The sequence below is a fragment of the Drosophila ficusphila genome, unplaced genomic scaffold (genome assembly GCF_018152265.1).
Source record: "Drosophila ficusphila isolate 14025-0441.05 unplaced genomic scaffold, ASM1815226v1 contig_221, whole genome shotgun sequence".
Lineage (NCBI taxonomy): Eukaryota > Metazoa > Arthropoda > Insecta > Diptera > Drosophilidae > Drosophila > Drosophila ficusphila.
In genome coordinates, this window is record NW_025064119.1 from 37,140 (window position 1) to 48,917 (window position 11,778).

Genomic DNA, 11,778 nt, shown 5'->3' on the forward strand with positions numbered 1-11,778 from the left:
AATGATGCAGCTAGATAGATATTTTAATAACAAATTCAGAGATGTATTCCACTTTTAAATCGGGTAAAAATTTCAAAACTTACGGGCTAAGCAGTGCTGGGATCTGGTCACTTTTCTGCAAACCCATTTTTTGCAAATTTTGACAAGTCGGGGGTCATAAAAAATTACAAAATATTGACCAAAAATTCGAAAATAAGCCAATAATGCAGCTAGATAGATATTCTAATAACAAACTCAGAGGGGTATTCCACTTTTAAATCGGGTAAAAATTTCAAAAGTTTGGGCTAAGCAGTGCTGGGATCTGGTCACTTTTCTGGAAACCCATTTTTTTCAAATTTTGACAGGTCGGGGGTCATAAAAAATTACAAAATATTGACCAAAAATTTGAAAATAAACCAATGATGCAGCTAGATAGATATTTTAATAACAAATTCAGAGAGGTATTCCACTTTTAAATCGGGTAAAAATTTCAAAAGTTATGGGCTAAGCAGTGCTGGGATCTGGTCACTTTTCTGCAAACCCGTTTTTTGCACATTTTGACAGGTCGGGGGGTCATAAAAAATTAAAAAAATATTGACCAAAAATTCGAAAATAAACCAATAATGCGGCTAGATAGATATTCTAATATCAAATGCAGAGAGGTATTCCACTTTTAAATCGGGTAAAAATTTCAAAAGTGATGGGCTAAGCAGTGCTGGGATCTGGTCACTTTTCTGCAAACCCATTTTTTGCAAATTTTGACAAGTCGGGGGTCATAAAACATTACAAAACATTGACCAAAAATTCGAAAATAAACCAATGATGCAGCTAGATAGATATTTTAATAACAAATTCAGAGAGGTATTTCACTTTTAAATCGGGTAAAAATTTCAAAAGTTATGGGCTAAGCAGTGCTGGGATCTGGTCACTTTTCTGCAAACCCGTTTTTTGCACATTTTGACAGGTCGGGGGGGTCATAAAAAATTAAAAAATATTGACCAAAAATTCGAAAATAAACCAATGATGCGGCTAGATAGATATTCTAATATCAAATGCAGAGAGGTATTCCACTTTTAAATCGGGTAAAAAATTCAAAAGTTATGGGCTAAGCAGTGCTGGGATCTGGTCACTTTTCTGCAAACCCATTTTTTGCAAATTTTGACAAGTCGGGGGTCATAAAAAATTATAAAACATTGACCAAAAATTCGAAAATAAACCAATAATGCAGCTAGATAGATATTCTAATAACAAATTCAGAGAGGTATTCCACATTTAAATCGGGTAAAAATTTCAAAAGATTGGGCTAAGCAGTGCTGGGATCTGGTCACTTTTCTGCAAACACATTTTTTGCAAATTTTGACAGGTCGGGGGTCTTAAAAAATTAAAAAAATATTGACCAAAAATTCGAAAATAAACCAATAATGCGGCTAGATAGATATTCTAATATCAAATGCAGAGAGGTATTCCACTTTTAAATCGGGTAAAAATTTCAAAAGTTATGGGCTAAGCAGTGCTGGGATCTGGTCACTTTTCTGCAAACCCATTTTTTGCAAATTTTGACAAGTCGGGGGTCATAAAAAATTACAAAACATTGACCAAAAATTCGAAAATAAACCAATGATGCAGCTAGATAGATATTTTAATAACAAATTCAGAGAGGTATTCCACTTTTAAATCGGGTAAAAATTTCAAAAGTTATGGGCTAAGCAGTGCTGGGATCTGGTCACTTTTCTGGAAACCCATTTTTTGCAAATTTTGACAAGTCGGGGGTCATAAAAAATTACAAAACATTGACCAAAAATTCGAAAATAAACCAATGATGCAGCTAGATAGATATTTTAATAACAAATTCAGAGAGGTATTCCACTTTTAAATCGGGTAAAAATTTCAAAAGTTATGGGCTAAGCAGTGCTGGGATCTGGTCACTTTTCTGCAAACCCATTTTTTGCAAATTTTGACAAGTCGGGGGTCATAAAAAAATACAAAACATTGACCAAAAATTCGAAAATAAACAAATGATGCAGCTAGATAGATATTCTAATAACAAATTCAGAGAGGTATTCCACTTTTAAATCGGGTTAAAATTTCAAAAGTTATGGGCTAAGCAGTGCTGGGATCTGGTCACTTTTCTGCAAACTCATTTTTTGCAAATTTTGACAGGTCGGGGGGTCATAAAAAATTACATAATATTGACCAAAAATTCGAAAATAAACCAATGATGCAGCTAGATAGATATTTTAATAACAAATTCAGAGAGGTATTCCACTTTTAAATCGGGTAAAAATTTCAAAAGTTATGGGCTAAGCAGTGCTGGGATCTGGTCACTTTTCTGCAAACCCATTTTTTGCAAATTTTGACAGGTCGGGGGTCATAAAAAATTACAAAATATTGACCAAAAATTCGAAAATAAACCAATTGTTTAGCTAATAAGCTTTTTTATTAGCTGTGGAAATTAAAGAATTAACAAAATTTTGAGTTCGATTTATGCGAGAGCAGCGATTTTATTTCGACGAAAATGAGTTACAAAAATGTTCCGTGAGATCGAAAGGAAGAATACAATTGAATTGAATAAAGACGCGGATCAGCCGATTGCTGACCGAAAGTATAAACCAACAAGCAACGAGAGTGGTGAATAGAACGATAAAGAGAGAGAGAGAGGGATGGTAATTATGCAGATAAGCTAAGAGCTAGCATTAAGAGAATCTACATATCTGCTGCGTCTGGATGACCCGACATACTCCCCCCGTTGGAAGCCTGGCTTTCAACAGCATCCTTAAGGGGCAGAAGACACAGCTTATTAACTGCTCGTTTTGTCACTCCAGATGTTGTCTTGAGAACGGCAACTCGAGCAACTCCATCTCCACCACAGAGAAGCTCAACGACTCTCGCTAGGGGCCACTTCATCGGAGGCAAGTTCTCATCCTTAACCAGCACCACGTCACCGACAACTAGGCCAGGCTTCGGGGTACGCCATTTGGAGCGCTGCTGCAGTAGCGTCAGGTATTCTTCCTTCCATCGGGTCCAGAAGACCTGCTGCAAGTAGGCCACACGTTGCCAGCCATCCAACCGATTGAAGTTAAGGGCGGTCACATCCGGCTCGATGAATGAGGATGGTGGGCCACCATTCAGAAAGTGGGCTGGCGTTAGCACATCCAGGTCAGCGGGATTTTCTGAAATTGAGACTAAAGGCCGGGAGTTAACTACTGCCGAGATATGGCACAGAAGAGTCCGCAGCTCGTCGAAGGCCAACACTGAAGGCCCAATAGCGCGGTAGAAATGGTGCTTCGCCGTCTTCACCGCAGCTTCCCAGAGACCACCAAAATGTGGCGATCTGGGAGGAATAAAACGCCAATCAATGAGCTCCGCTAGGCAAAAATCCAACGTCGCTTTCTGATGCTCGTCGCTGAGGAACAGGCGTCTCAACTCAATCAGCTCATTGCGTGCACCCACAAAGTTCGTTGCATTGTCCGACCAAATCTGCCGCGGTTTTCTCCTGGTGCATATAAATCTCTTGAGGCCATGCAGAAATGATACCGTTGAGAGATCCCTGATCAACTCCAAGTGAATGGCCTTTGTTGCGAAGCAGATAAAGACGCAAACGTAGCATTTTACTGGGGCCTTGTTTCGCACTTCCGGCTTGTAAAAGAATGGTCCACAAAAGTCAATGCCAGTGACTTCAAATGCATGAGAACCATCCAATCGCTCCTTTGGGAGATCCGCCATTACATGCTCCACTAATCGAGGCTTCGTTCGAAAGCATCTGACGCATTTGTTCAAAACCTTGCTCACTGTCTTCCTCCCCCAATAGGCCAATACTGGGATCGAACTATGCAGAGTAAGGCTCGAGGTCCAGTGTGCAGATTGCGCTCATGAAAATGAGTAACGATGGCGGCAGTGACAGGATGGCTCCGTGGCAATATGATTGGATGACGGGCATTAAAATCCAGCGACGAGTTCCTTAGTCGGCCATCCACTCTAAGAAGCCCAAACTGATCAATAAAAGGAGATAGAGATGCAAGCGAACTAGATTGGGCTACTACTCCTTTAGACTGCAAGGATTTAATGTCCTCCCATAAATGAGAACGCTGAACCAGACGAAGCAACAACTGAGTACCGCTTTGGATATCCGAAACCTTAAGATCCGGCTGCCGAATGCGATTGATAAATTTGAAGACGTATCCGAAAATCCTTTGAAGCGACGCGAAGGAATTTGCAAATTTGGAACAGGCTATGATGTCTACGTATGGCGATTTAATTAGCAGGACCTTTCGACGAAGCTCAAGTGTTGACTTCTCAGCAAGGATTGGGGAAGGCCAGTCAATCTTGGGTCTGCAAAGAAATGTCGGCCCGTTAAACCATATAGGGGACTCGCTCAGCTCAGTGGGAAGGACACCTCGGGAAAGAATGTCAGCCGGATTCAAAGAAGTTGGAACGTAACGCCACTCCATCGAATCGGTTCGCTCTTGAATGGCAGCAACTCGGTTTGCCACAAACATGTTGAATCTGGAGGGCTCGTCTCGGATCCAGGACAGCGCAACCGCAGAGTCACTCCAACAATAATACTGTCCCTTAAATACGTTGGTGCCAGCTACTTCCGAGATGAGCTTAGACAAGAGATCGGCTCCACAAAGCTCCAGCTTGGGCACGGTGAGTGTCTTCAAGGGAGCGACCCTTGACTTTGAACAAAGCAACTGCGACTGTCCACTGCACACGATGTAGACACAGGCGCCGTATGCTTCCATGCTGGCATCACAAAATCCATGGACCTGAATCTCAGAGTTAGGAGACAGAACTAGCCGAGGGAAACACAAACGCTTGATTTGCACAAAACTCCTGCATATCGAATTCCATTCCGTATTCTGAGCTTCAGGAAGGCTTTCATCCCAGGATAACCTTTCCTTGCACAATTGCTGAAGGAAAATTTTCGCTTTTGCTATCACCGGACCAACCAATCCAAGAGGATCATAAAATCGTGCAATGGCAGACAAGACAGAACGCCTACAGGGACTTGAGGTCAACTGCAAGACAGAAAACGAGAACAATAGCTGATCAGAGGCAGGATCCCAGGCTAAACCCAGAGTTTTGGTAAAGTCAGTGCCGTCATCAAACTTCAAATATGACTCCTTATCTTCGTCAGACACTCCACACAAAGCCGCTGGCACGTTTGAGCACCACTTTCTAAGTTTAAAGCCTCCTCTGGACAGAATTTTAGAGGTCTGATCTACAATGATGATAGCCTCGTCCACGGTCTGGGCTCCAGATATCAGATCATCTACGTAAAAGTCGCGCTGAATGACCTCAGCCCCAAGCGGAAACGAAGAATGCTCGTCTGTTGACAGCTGATGCATAGCCCGCACAGCCAGAAATGATGCAGGCTTCGTGCCATAAGTGACGGTGTCCAGCTTGAATACTTGCAGCTTGTCCTGTGGGGAAGTCCTCCATAAAATGCATTGCAAATAGCTGTCCTCTGGATGTACCTTGACACAACGGTACATCTTACAAATGTCTCCAGTGATGGCTACCGGGTATGAGCGAAATCGAATTAAAATCTGGAACAGGGTATGTTGAATTACGGGGCCTGCCATGAGCAAATCATTGAGAGAGTAGCCTGATGAAGTAGCGGCAGATCCGTCAAAAACGACGCGAAGCTTTGTAGTGGAACTATCCTCCTTTGTGACGCAATGATGAGGCAAAAAGAAGCGACAAGAAGCGAGGTCTGCGCCAGCAACTGTTGACATGTGCCCCAAGTCAAAGTATTCCTTTATAAAAGCCGCATATTGGGCCTTCAAGGCTGGCCGACGATCTAGCTTCCTCTCTAGGGACAGGAATCTACGATAAGCTTGCTGGTAGGACTCACCCAATAATTCCAGGTTGAGCTTGGCAGGCAAACGAACAGAATAGTCTCCAGCAGGGGAACGAATGAAATGCTTTTTAAAGTGCGCCTCACAGTCCTGTTCTTCCTTAGTAGAATGCGCAATTGGCTCCACGCAGCTTTCCACCTCCCAAAATCGACGAAGAAGATCATCAAGTCGATCTAAGCTATTATCCCTACTAACGATAGGTAAAGGAATGGTCGAGATTAACGATGAGCCATTGGAGACGCCATATCCTCCGGAAACAACCCATCCCAGGCGAGTTTTTTGTATAAGCGGTAATCCAGGTGGGAGCTTAATTTGCCCAACGCACAACAGCTCGTAAAATAAACTGGCTCCAATCAAGAGATCCACACGCTGAGGGACATAAAATGTAGGATCAGCTAATTGTATGTTTTGCGGTATTTTCCAGCTGCCGATGTCCACATTGAAACTAGGCTGTCGCTCAGTTATATTGGGAGCAATAACTGCGGTTATGTTCACCGTGTATTCAGAGGTTCGGGACTGCATCGTAATATTGACTGAGTGACCATTGGTAACAAAGCTGGAATCACCTATTCCAGTCACAGAAGCCGAAGTCTTTATCTTCTTTATTTGAAGCTGATCTGCGAAGCGAGATGTTATTAGATGCAGCTGAGAACCGGAGTCAAGAAGGGCTCGACATGGAACGAAAACTCCAGACCGATTTCTTACGAGAACAGTGGCAGTGGCTAGGAGCACAATGTCAGTACTGAAATCCTGAGCAATAAGAGCAGTGGATGTGGAAGGCACGGCAGATGGTTCAACGACAGTATTGGGTACAATAGAGGCATGAGCTTCTAGAAGCTGAGATCCTGCCTGTGGGGAAGCTGAGGCCAAATTTCCCAAGTGAAGGAGGGTGTGGTGTTTAGCTCCGCATGCACGACAATTGCTGGAATTGCACTGTCTCAACTGATGCCCTAACTTAAGGCAGTTTATGCAAAGCGCGAGTCTCTTCACTTCTTGAAGCCGATTAGTAGGGGGCAGGGCTTTAAAATCTTGGCAGTAGTGAATAGAGTGACCAGAAGCATTACAATATGAACAAATCCATGGGTTGATATTTGTGGCAACAAAAGCAGATCTACGGGAATTGGACGTTCTATTATTTCCCACCTGATTGCCAGACGCGTAGCTTGCCATGGCGAAATCCATAGTCTCCAATGTCCTGCATCGCTGCTCCAAAAACGATGCCATGGATTCCCACGTCGGAATTACATTGACGAATGCTGGATCCTCTAACCGCTCTTCCCATTTGGCCTGGCTCGCAGGATCTAGCTTTTGCAGCAGTATTTGGACGATGATGCATCCTGCGATTTGTTCAGTCGTGCCCAATCCCTTCAGAGCACGAATATGAGCGTTGAATTTATCTGACAGATCACGAAGCGTCGAGACGGAACCACTTTGCACTGCCTTAAGCCCCAGGATCTCAGTAATGTGTGCCTGAAAAACCAAACGACGATTATCAAATCGGTTTTGCAATAAGTTCAAAGCAACAGAATAATTGCCATCCGAAATTTCCAGCGAGCGGATGGTTTCCAACGCAGAATCCCTCAGGCATGAACGTAGATGCTGCAGCTTTTCTATGTTGGTCAGGTCAGGATGACTGTCTATGATGGATGTGAACATGGAATAAAAATCTGCCCAATTCGCATAACCTCCAGCGAATTTCGGAAGTTCAAGAGCGGGAAGTGGAATCGCTCGGCGAGTTTGTCGCTGCTGATGGCCGGAAAGACCGGGCGTATTACCATCAGCAAAAGTTGAATGTTGTAATTGCGAGGAGCGCTTCGTGATCTCCGATCGAACCGTCGACTTCAGAACTACGATGACATCATCAAATTTCTCCTCCAATTCACTTCCAATTTCCTCAAAATCCAACTCTTCGAGCTCGTTGAGAACCCTTTTAAATGCCGTTTGAAGTTCCTCGATAAGTTCCAACCTCACATGAAGGCCAGAATCGTCAAAAGAATTCAAAGCCGAACTTGAAAGAGATTCCATTAACCGCTCCACTCTATTAAACATTGAAGTTGCCTTGCGCTTCAGAAATGTCACCCTGTTTGAATTGCCATTGTCGGTGACGCTTACCGAATTTTCTTGAGACATATTAAGCAGGCACAACAACAACAATAAATGCAGCAGTTTCGGCGGGCAAATTTGGCTTCAGCGGGAAGATGAACGCAAAAAGGGAATAGCGAAAAATGATCCGCTGCTGGTATATCGCCTTATGTACGAGTTTGTGTAACAATTTGTTTATTTGCACAAATCAATTAATATATGTATATACATTAATATTGTTTAGGGCAGGCAAACGCACAATTCAGCTGCAACTCGGCGGGCAAAATTCGGCTTTAGCGGGAAGATGAGCGCAAAGAAAAATAACGAAAATCTGGTCTATATACCGCCTTATGTACAAGCTTGTGTTATGTTATTTGCACAAATCAACTTATACGAATTTGTTTTGTTTATGGCCGGCCAACGCACAACGAAGCTGCAGCACCGATTAAAAGAGATATGCAGCTGGTAAAATAAATTAATTCTTGTGAATTGCACTGGGTATTTTTATGCACAAATCACGTCGGGGTCACCAATGTTTAGCTAATAAGCTTTTTTATTAGCTGTGGAAATTAAAGAATTAACAAAATTTTGAGTTCGATTTATGCGAGAGCAGCGATTTTATTTCGACGAAAATGAGTTACAAAAATGTTCCGTGAGATCGAAAGGAAGAATACAATTGAATTGAATAAAGACGCGGATCAGCCGATTGCTGACCGAAAGTATAAACCAACAAGCAACGAGAGTGGTGAATAGAACGATAAAGAGAGAGAGAGAGGGATGGTAATTATGCAGATAAGCTAAGAGCTAGCATTAAGAGAATCTACATATCTGCTGCGTCTGGATGACCCGACACCAATAATGCAGCTAGATAGATATTTTAATAACAAACTCAGAGAGGTATTCCACTTTTAAATCGGGTAAAAATTTCAAAAGTTATGGGCTAAGCAGTGCTGGGATCTGGTCACTTTTCTGGAAACCCATTTTTTGCAAATTTTGACAGGTCGGGGGTCATACAAAAATTACAAAACATTAACCAAAAATTCGAAAATAAACCAATGATGCAGCTAGATAGATATTTTAATAACAAATTCAGAGAGGTATTCCACTTTTAAATCGGGTACAAATTTCAAAAGTTATGGGCTAAGCAGTGCTGGGATCTGGTCACTTTTCTGCAAACCCATTTTTTGCAAATTTTGACAGGTCGGGGGTCATAAAAAATTACAAAATATTGACCAAAAATTCGAAAATAAGCCAAAAATGCAGCTAGATAGATATTCTAATAACAAACTCAGAGGGGTATTCCACTTTTAAATCGGGTAAAAATTTCAAAAGTTTGGGCTAAGCAGTGCTGGGATCTGGTCACTTTTCTGCAAACCCATTTTTTGCAAATTTTGACAAGTCGGGGGTCATAAAAAAATACAAAACATTGACCAAAAATTCGAAAATAAACCAATGATGCAGCTAGATAGATATTTTAATAACGAATTCAGAGAGGTATTCCACTTTTAAATCGGGTAAAAATTTCAAAAGTTATGGGCTAAGCAGGGCTGGGATCTGGTCACTTTTCTGGAAACCCATTTTTTGCAAATTTTGACAGGTCGGGGGTCACAAAAAATTACAAAATATTGACCAAAAATTCGAAAATAAACCAATAATGCAGCTAGATAGATATTTTAATAACAAATTCAGAGAGGTATTCCACTTTTAAATCGGGTAAAAATTTCAAAAGTTATGGGCTAAGCAGTGCTGGGATCTGGTCACTTTTCTGCAAACCCATTTTTTGCAAATTTTGACAGGTTGGGGGTCATAAAAAATTACAAAACATTGACCAAAAATTCGAAAATAAACCAACGATGCAGCTAGATAGATATTTAAATAACAAATGCAGAGAGGTATTCCACTTTTAAATCGGGTAAAAATTTCAAAAGTTATGGGCTAAGCAGTGCTGGGATCTGGTCACTTTTCTGCAAACCCATTTTTTGCAAATTTTGACAGGTTGGGGGTCATAAAAAATTACAAAACATTGACCAAAAATTCGAAAATAAACCAACGATGCAGCTAGATAGATATTTAAATAACAAATTCAGAGAGGTATTCCACTTTTAAATCGGGTAAAAATTTCAAAAGTTATGGGCTAAGCAGTGCTGGGATCTGGTCACTTTTCTGCAAACCCGTTTTTTGCACATTTTGACGGGTCGGGGGGTCATAAAAAATTAAAAAAATATTGACCAAAAATTCGAAAATAAACCAATAATGCGGCTAGATAGATATTCTAATATCAAATGCAGAGAGGTATTCCACTTTTAAATCGGGTAAAAATTTCAAAAGTGATGGGCTAAGCAGTGCTGGGATCTGGTCACTTTTCTGCAAACCCATTTTTTGCAAATTTTGACAGGTCGGGGGGTCATAAAAAATTACAAAACATTGACCAAAAATTCGAAAATAAACCAATAATGCAGCTAGATAGATATTTTAATAACAAATTCAGAGAGGTATTCCACTTTTAAATCGGGTAAAAATTTCAAAAGTTATGGGCTAAGCAGTGCTGGGATCTGGTCACTTTTCTGCAAAACCATTTTTTGCAAATTTTGACAAGTCGGGGGTCATAAAAAATTACAAAACATTGACCAAAAATTCGAAAATAAACCAATAATGCAGCTAGATAGATATTCTAACAACAAATTCAGAGAGGTATTCCACATTTAAATCGGGTAAAAATTTCAAAAGATTGGGCTAAGCAGTGCTGGGATCTGGTCACTTTTCTGGAAACCCATTTTTTGCAAATTTTGACAGGTCGGGGGTCATAAAAAATTACAAAATATTGACCAAAAATTCGAAAATAAACCAACGATGCAGCTAGATAGATATTTTAATAACAAATTCAGAGAGGTATTCCACTTTTAAATCGGGTATAAATTTCAAAAGTTATGGGCTAAGCAGTGCTGGGATCTGGTCACTTTTCTGCAAACCCATTTTTTGCAAATTTTGACAGGTCGGGGGTCATAAAAAATTACAAAATATTGACCAAAAATTCGAAAATAAACCAATGATGCAGCTAGATAGATATTTTAATAACAAATTCAGAGAGGTATTCCACTTTTAAATCGGGTAAAAATTTCAAAAGTTTGGGCTAAGCAGTGCTGGGATCTGGTCACTTTTCTGCAAACCCATTTTTTGCAAATTTTGACAAGTCGGGGGTCATAAAAAATTACAAAACATTGACCAAAAAATCGAAAATAAACCAATGATGCAGCTAGATAGATATTTTAATAACAAATTCAGAGAGGTATTCCACTTTTAAATCGGGTAAAAATTTCAAAAGTTATGGGCTAAGCAGTGCTGGGATCTGGTCACTTTTCTGCAAAACCATTTTTTGCAAATTTTGACAAGTCGGGGGTCATAAAAAATTACAAAACATTGACCAAAAATTCGAAAATAAACCAATAATGCAGCTAGATAGATATTCTAACAACAAATTCAGAGAGGTATTCCACATTTAAATCGGGTAAAAATTTCAAAAGATTGGGCTAAGCAGTGCTGGGATCTGGTCACTTTTCTGCAAACCCGTTTTTTGCACATTTTGACAGGTCGGGGGGTCATAAAAAATTAAAAAATATTGACCAAAAATTCGAAAATAAACCAATAATGCGGCTAGATAGATATTCTAATATCAAATGCAGAGAGGTATTCCACTTTTAAATCGGGTTAAAATTTCTAAAGTTATGGGCTAAGCAGTGCTGGGATCTGGTCACTTTTCTGCAAACCCATTTTTTGCAAATTTTGGGTCATAAAAAATTACAAAATATTGACCAAAAATTCGAAAATAAACCAATGATGCAGCTAGATAGATATTTTA

The 11,778-nt window shown here is 40.5% G+C and overlaps 2 protein-coding genes across 2 annotated transcripts; both read right to left on the minus strand.

The window, feature by feature from the left end:
- Window positions 1-3,046: 3,046 nt before the first annotated feature.
- On the minus strand, window positions 3,047-3,702 carry LOC122319823 (the record flags this gene model as incomplete). Its single annotated transcript, XM_043207636.1, has 1 exon — window positions 3,047-3,702. A coding segment is annotated over exon 1 (656 nt), but the record flags the coding sequence as incomplete, so codon positions are not given.
- Window positions 3,703-3,764: 62 nt separating this feature from the next.
- LOC122319824 lies at window positions 3,765-7,970 on the minus strand. Its single transcript, XM_043207637.1, has 4 exons — window positions 7,616-7,970; window positions 6,984-7,145; window positions 6,207-6,457; window positions 3,765-6,146 (listed from the first exon to the last, which is right to left on the minus strand). Exons 1-4 carry the CDS (start codon window positions 7,968-7,970, stop codon window positions 3,765-3,767), a joined length of 3,150 nt encoding a protein of 1,049 aa, XP_043063572.1.
- Between the last annotated feature and the right edge of the window lie 3,808 nt (window positions 7,971-11,778).

Coding starts and splice junctions, on each gene's coding strand:
- LOC122319824 (XM_043207637.1), bottom strand. CDS start 7,970: ATGTCTCAAGAAAATTCGGTAAGCGTCACCGACAATGGCAATTCAAAC. Junction 6,458..6,983: donor GCTACGCGTCTGGCAATCAG/GTGGGAAATAAT, acceptor CTCGCTTCGCAG/ATCAGCTTCAAATAAAGAAG. Junction 6,147..6,206: donor CATTTTATGTCCCTCAGCGT/GTGGATCTCTTG, acceptor GGGCAAATTAAG/CTCCCACCTGGATTACCGCT.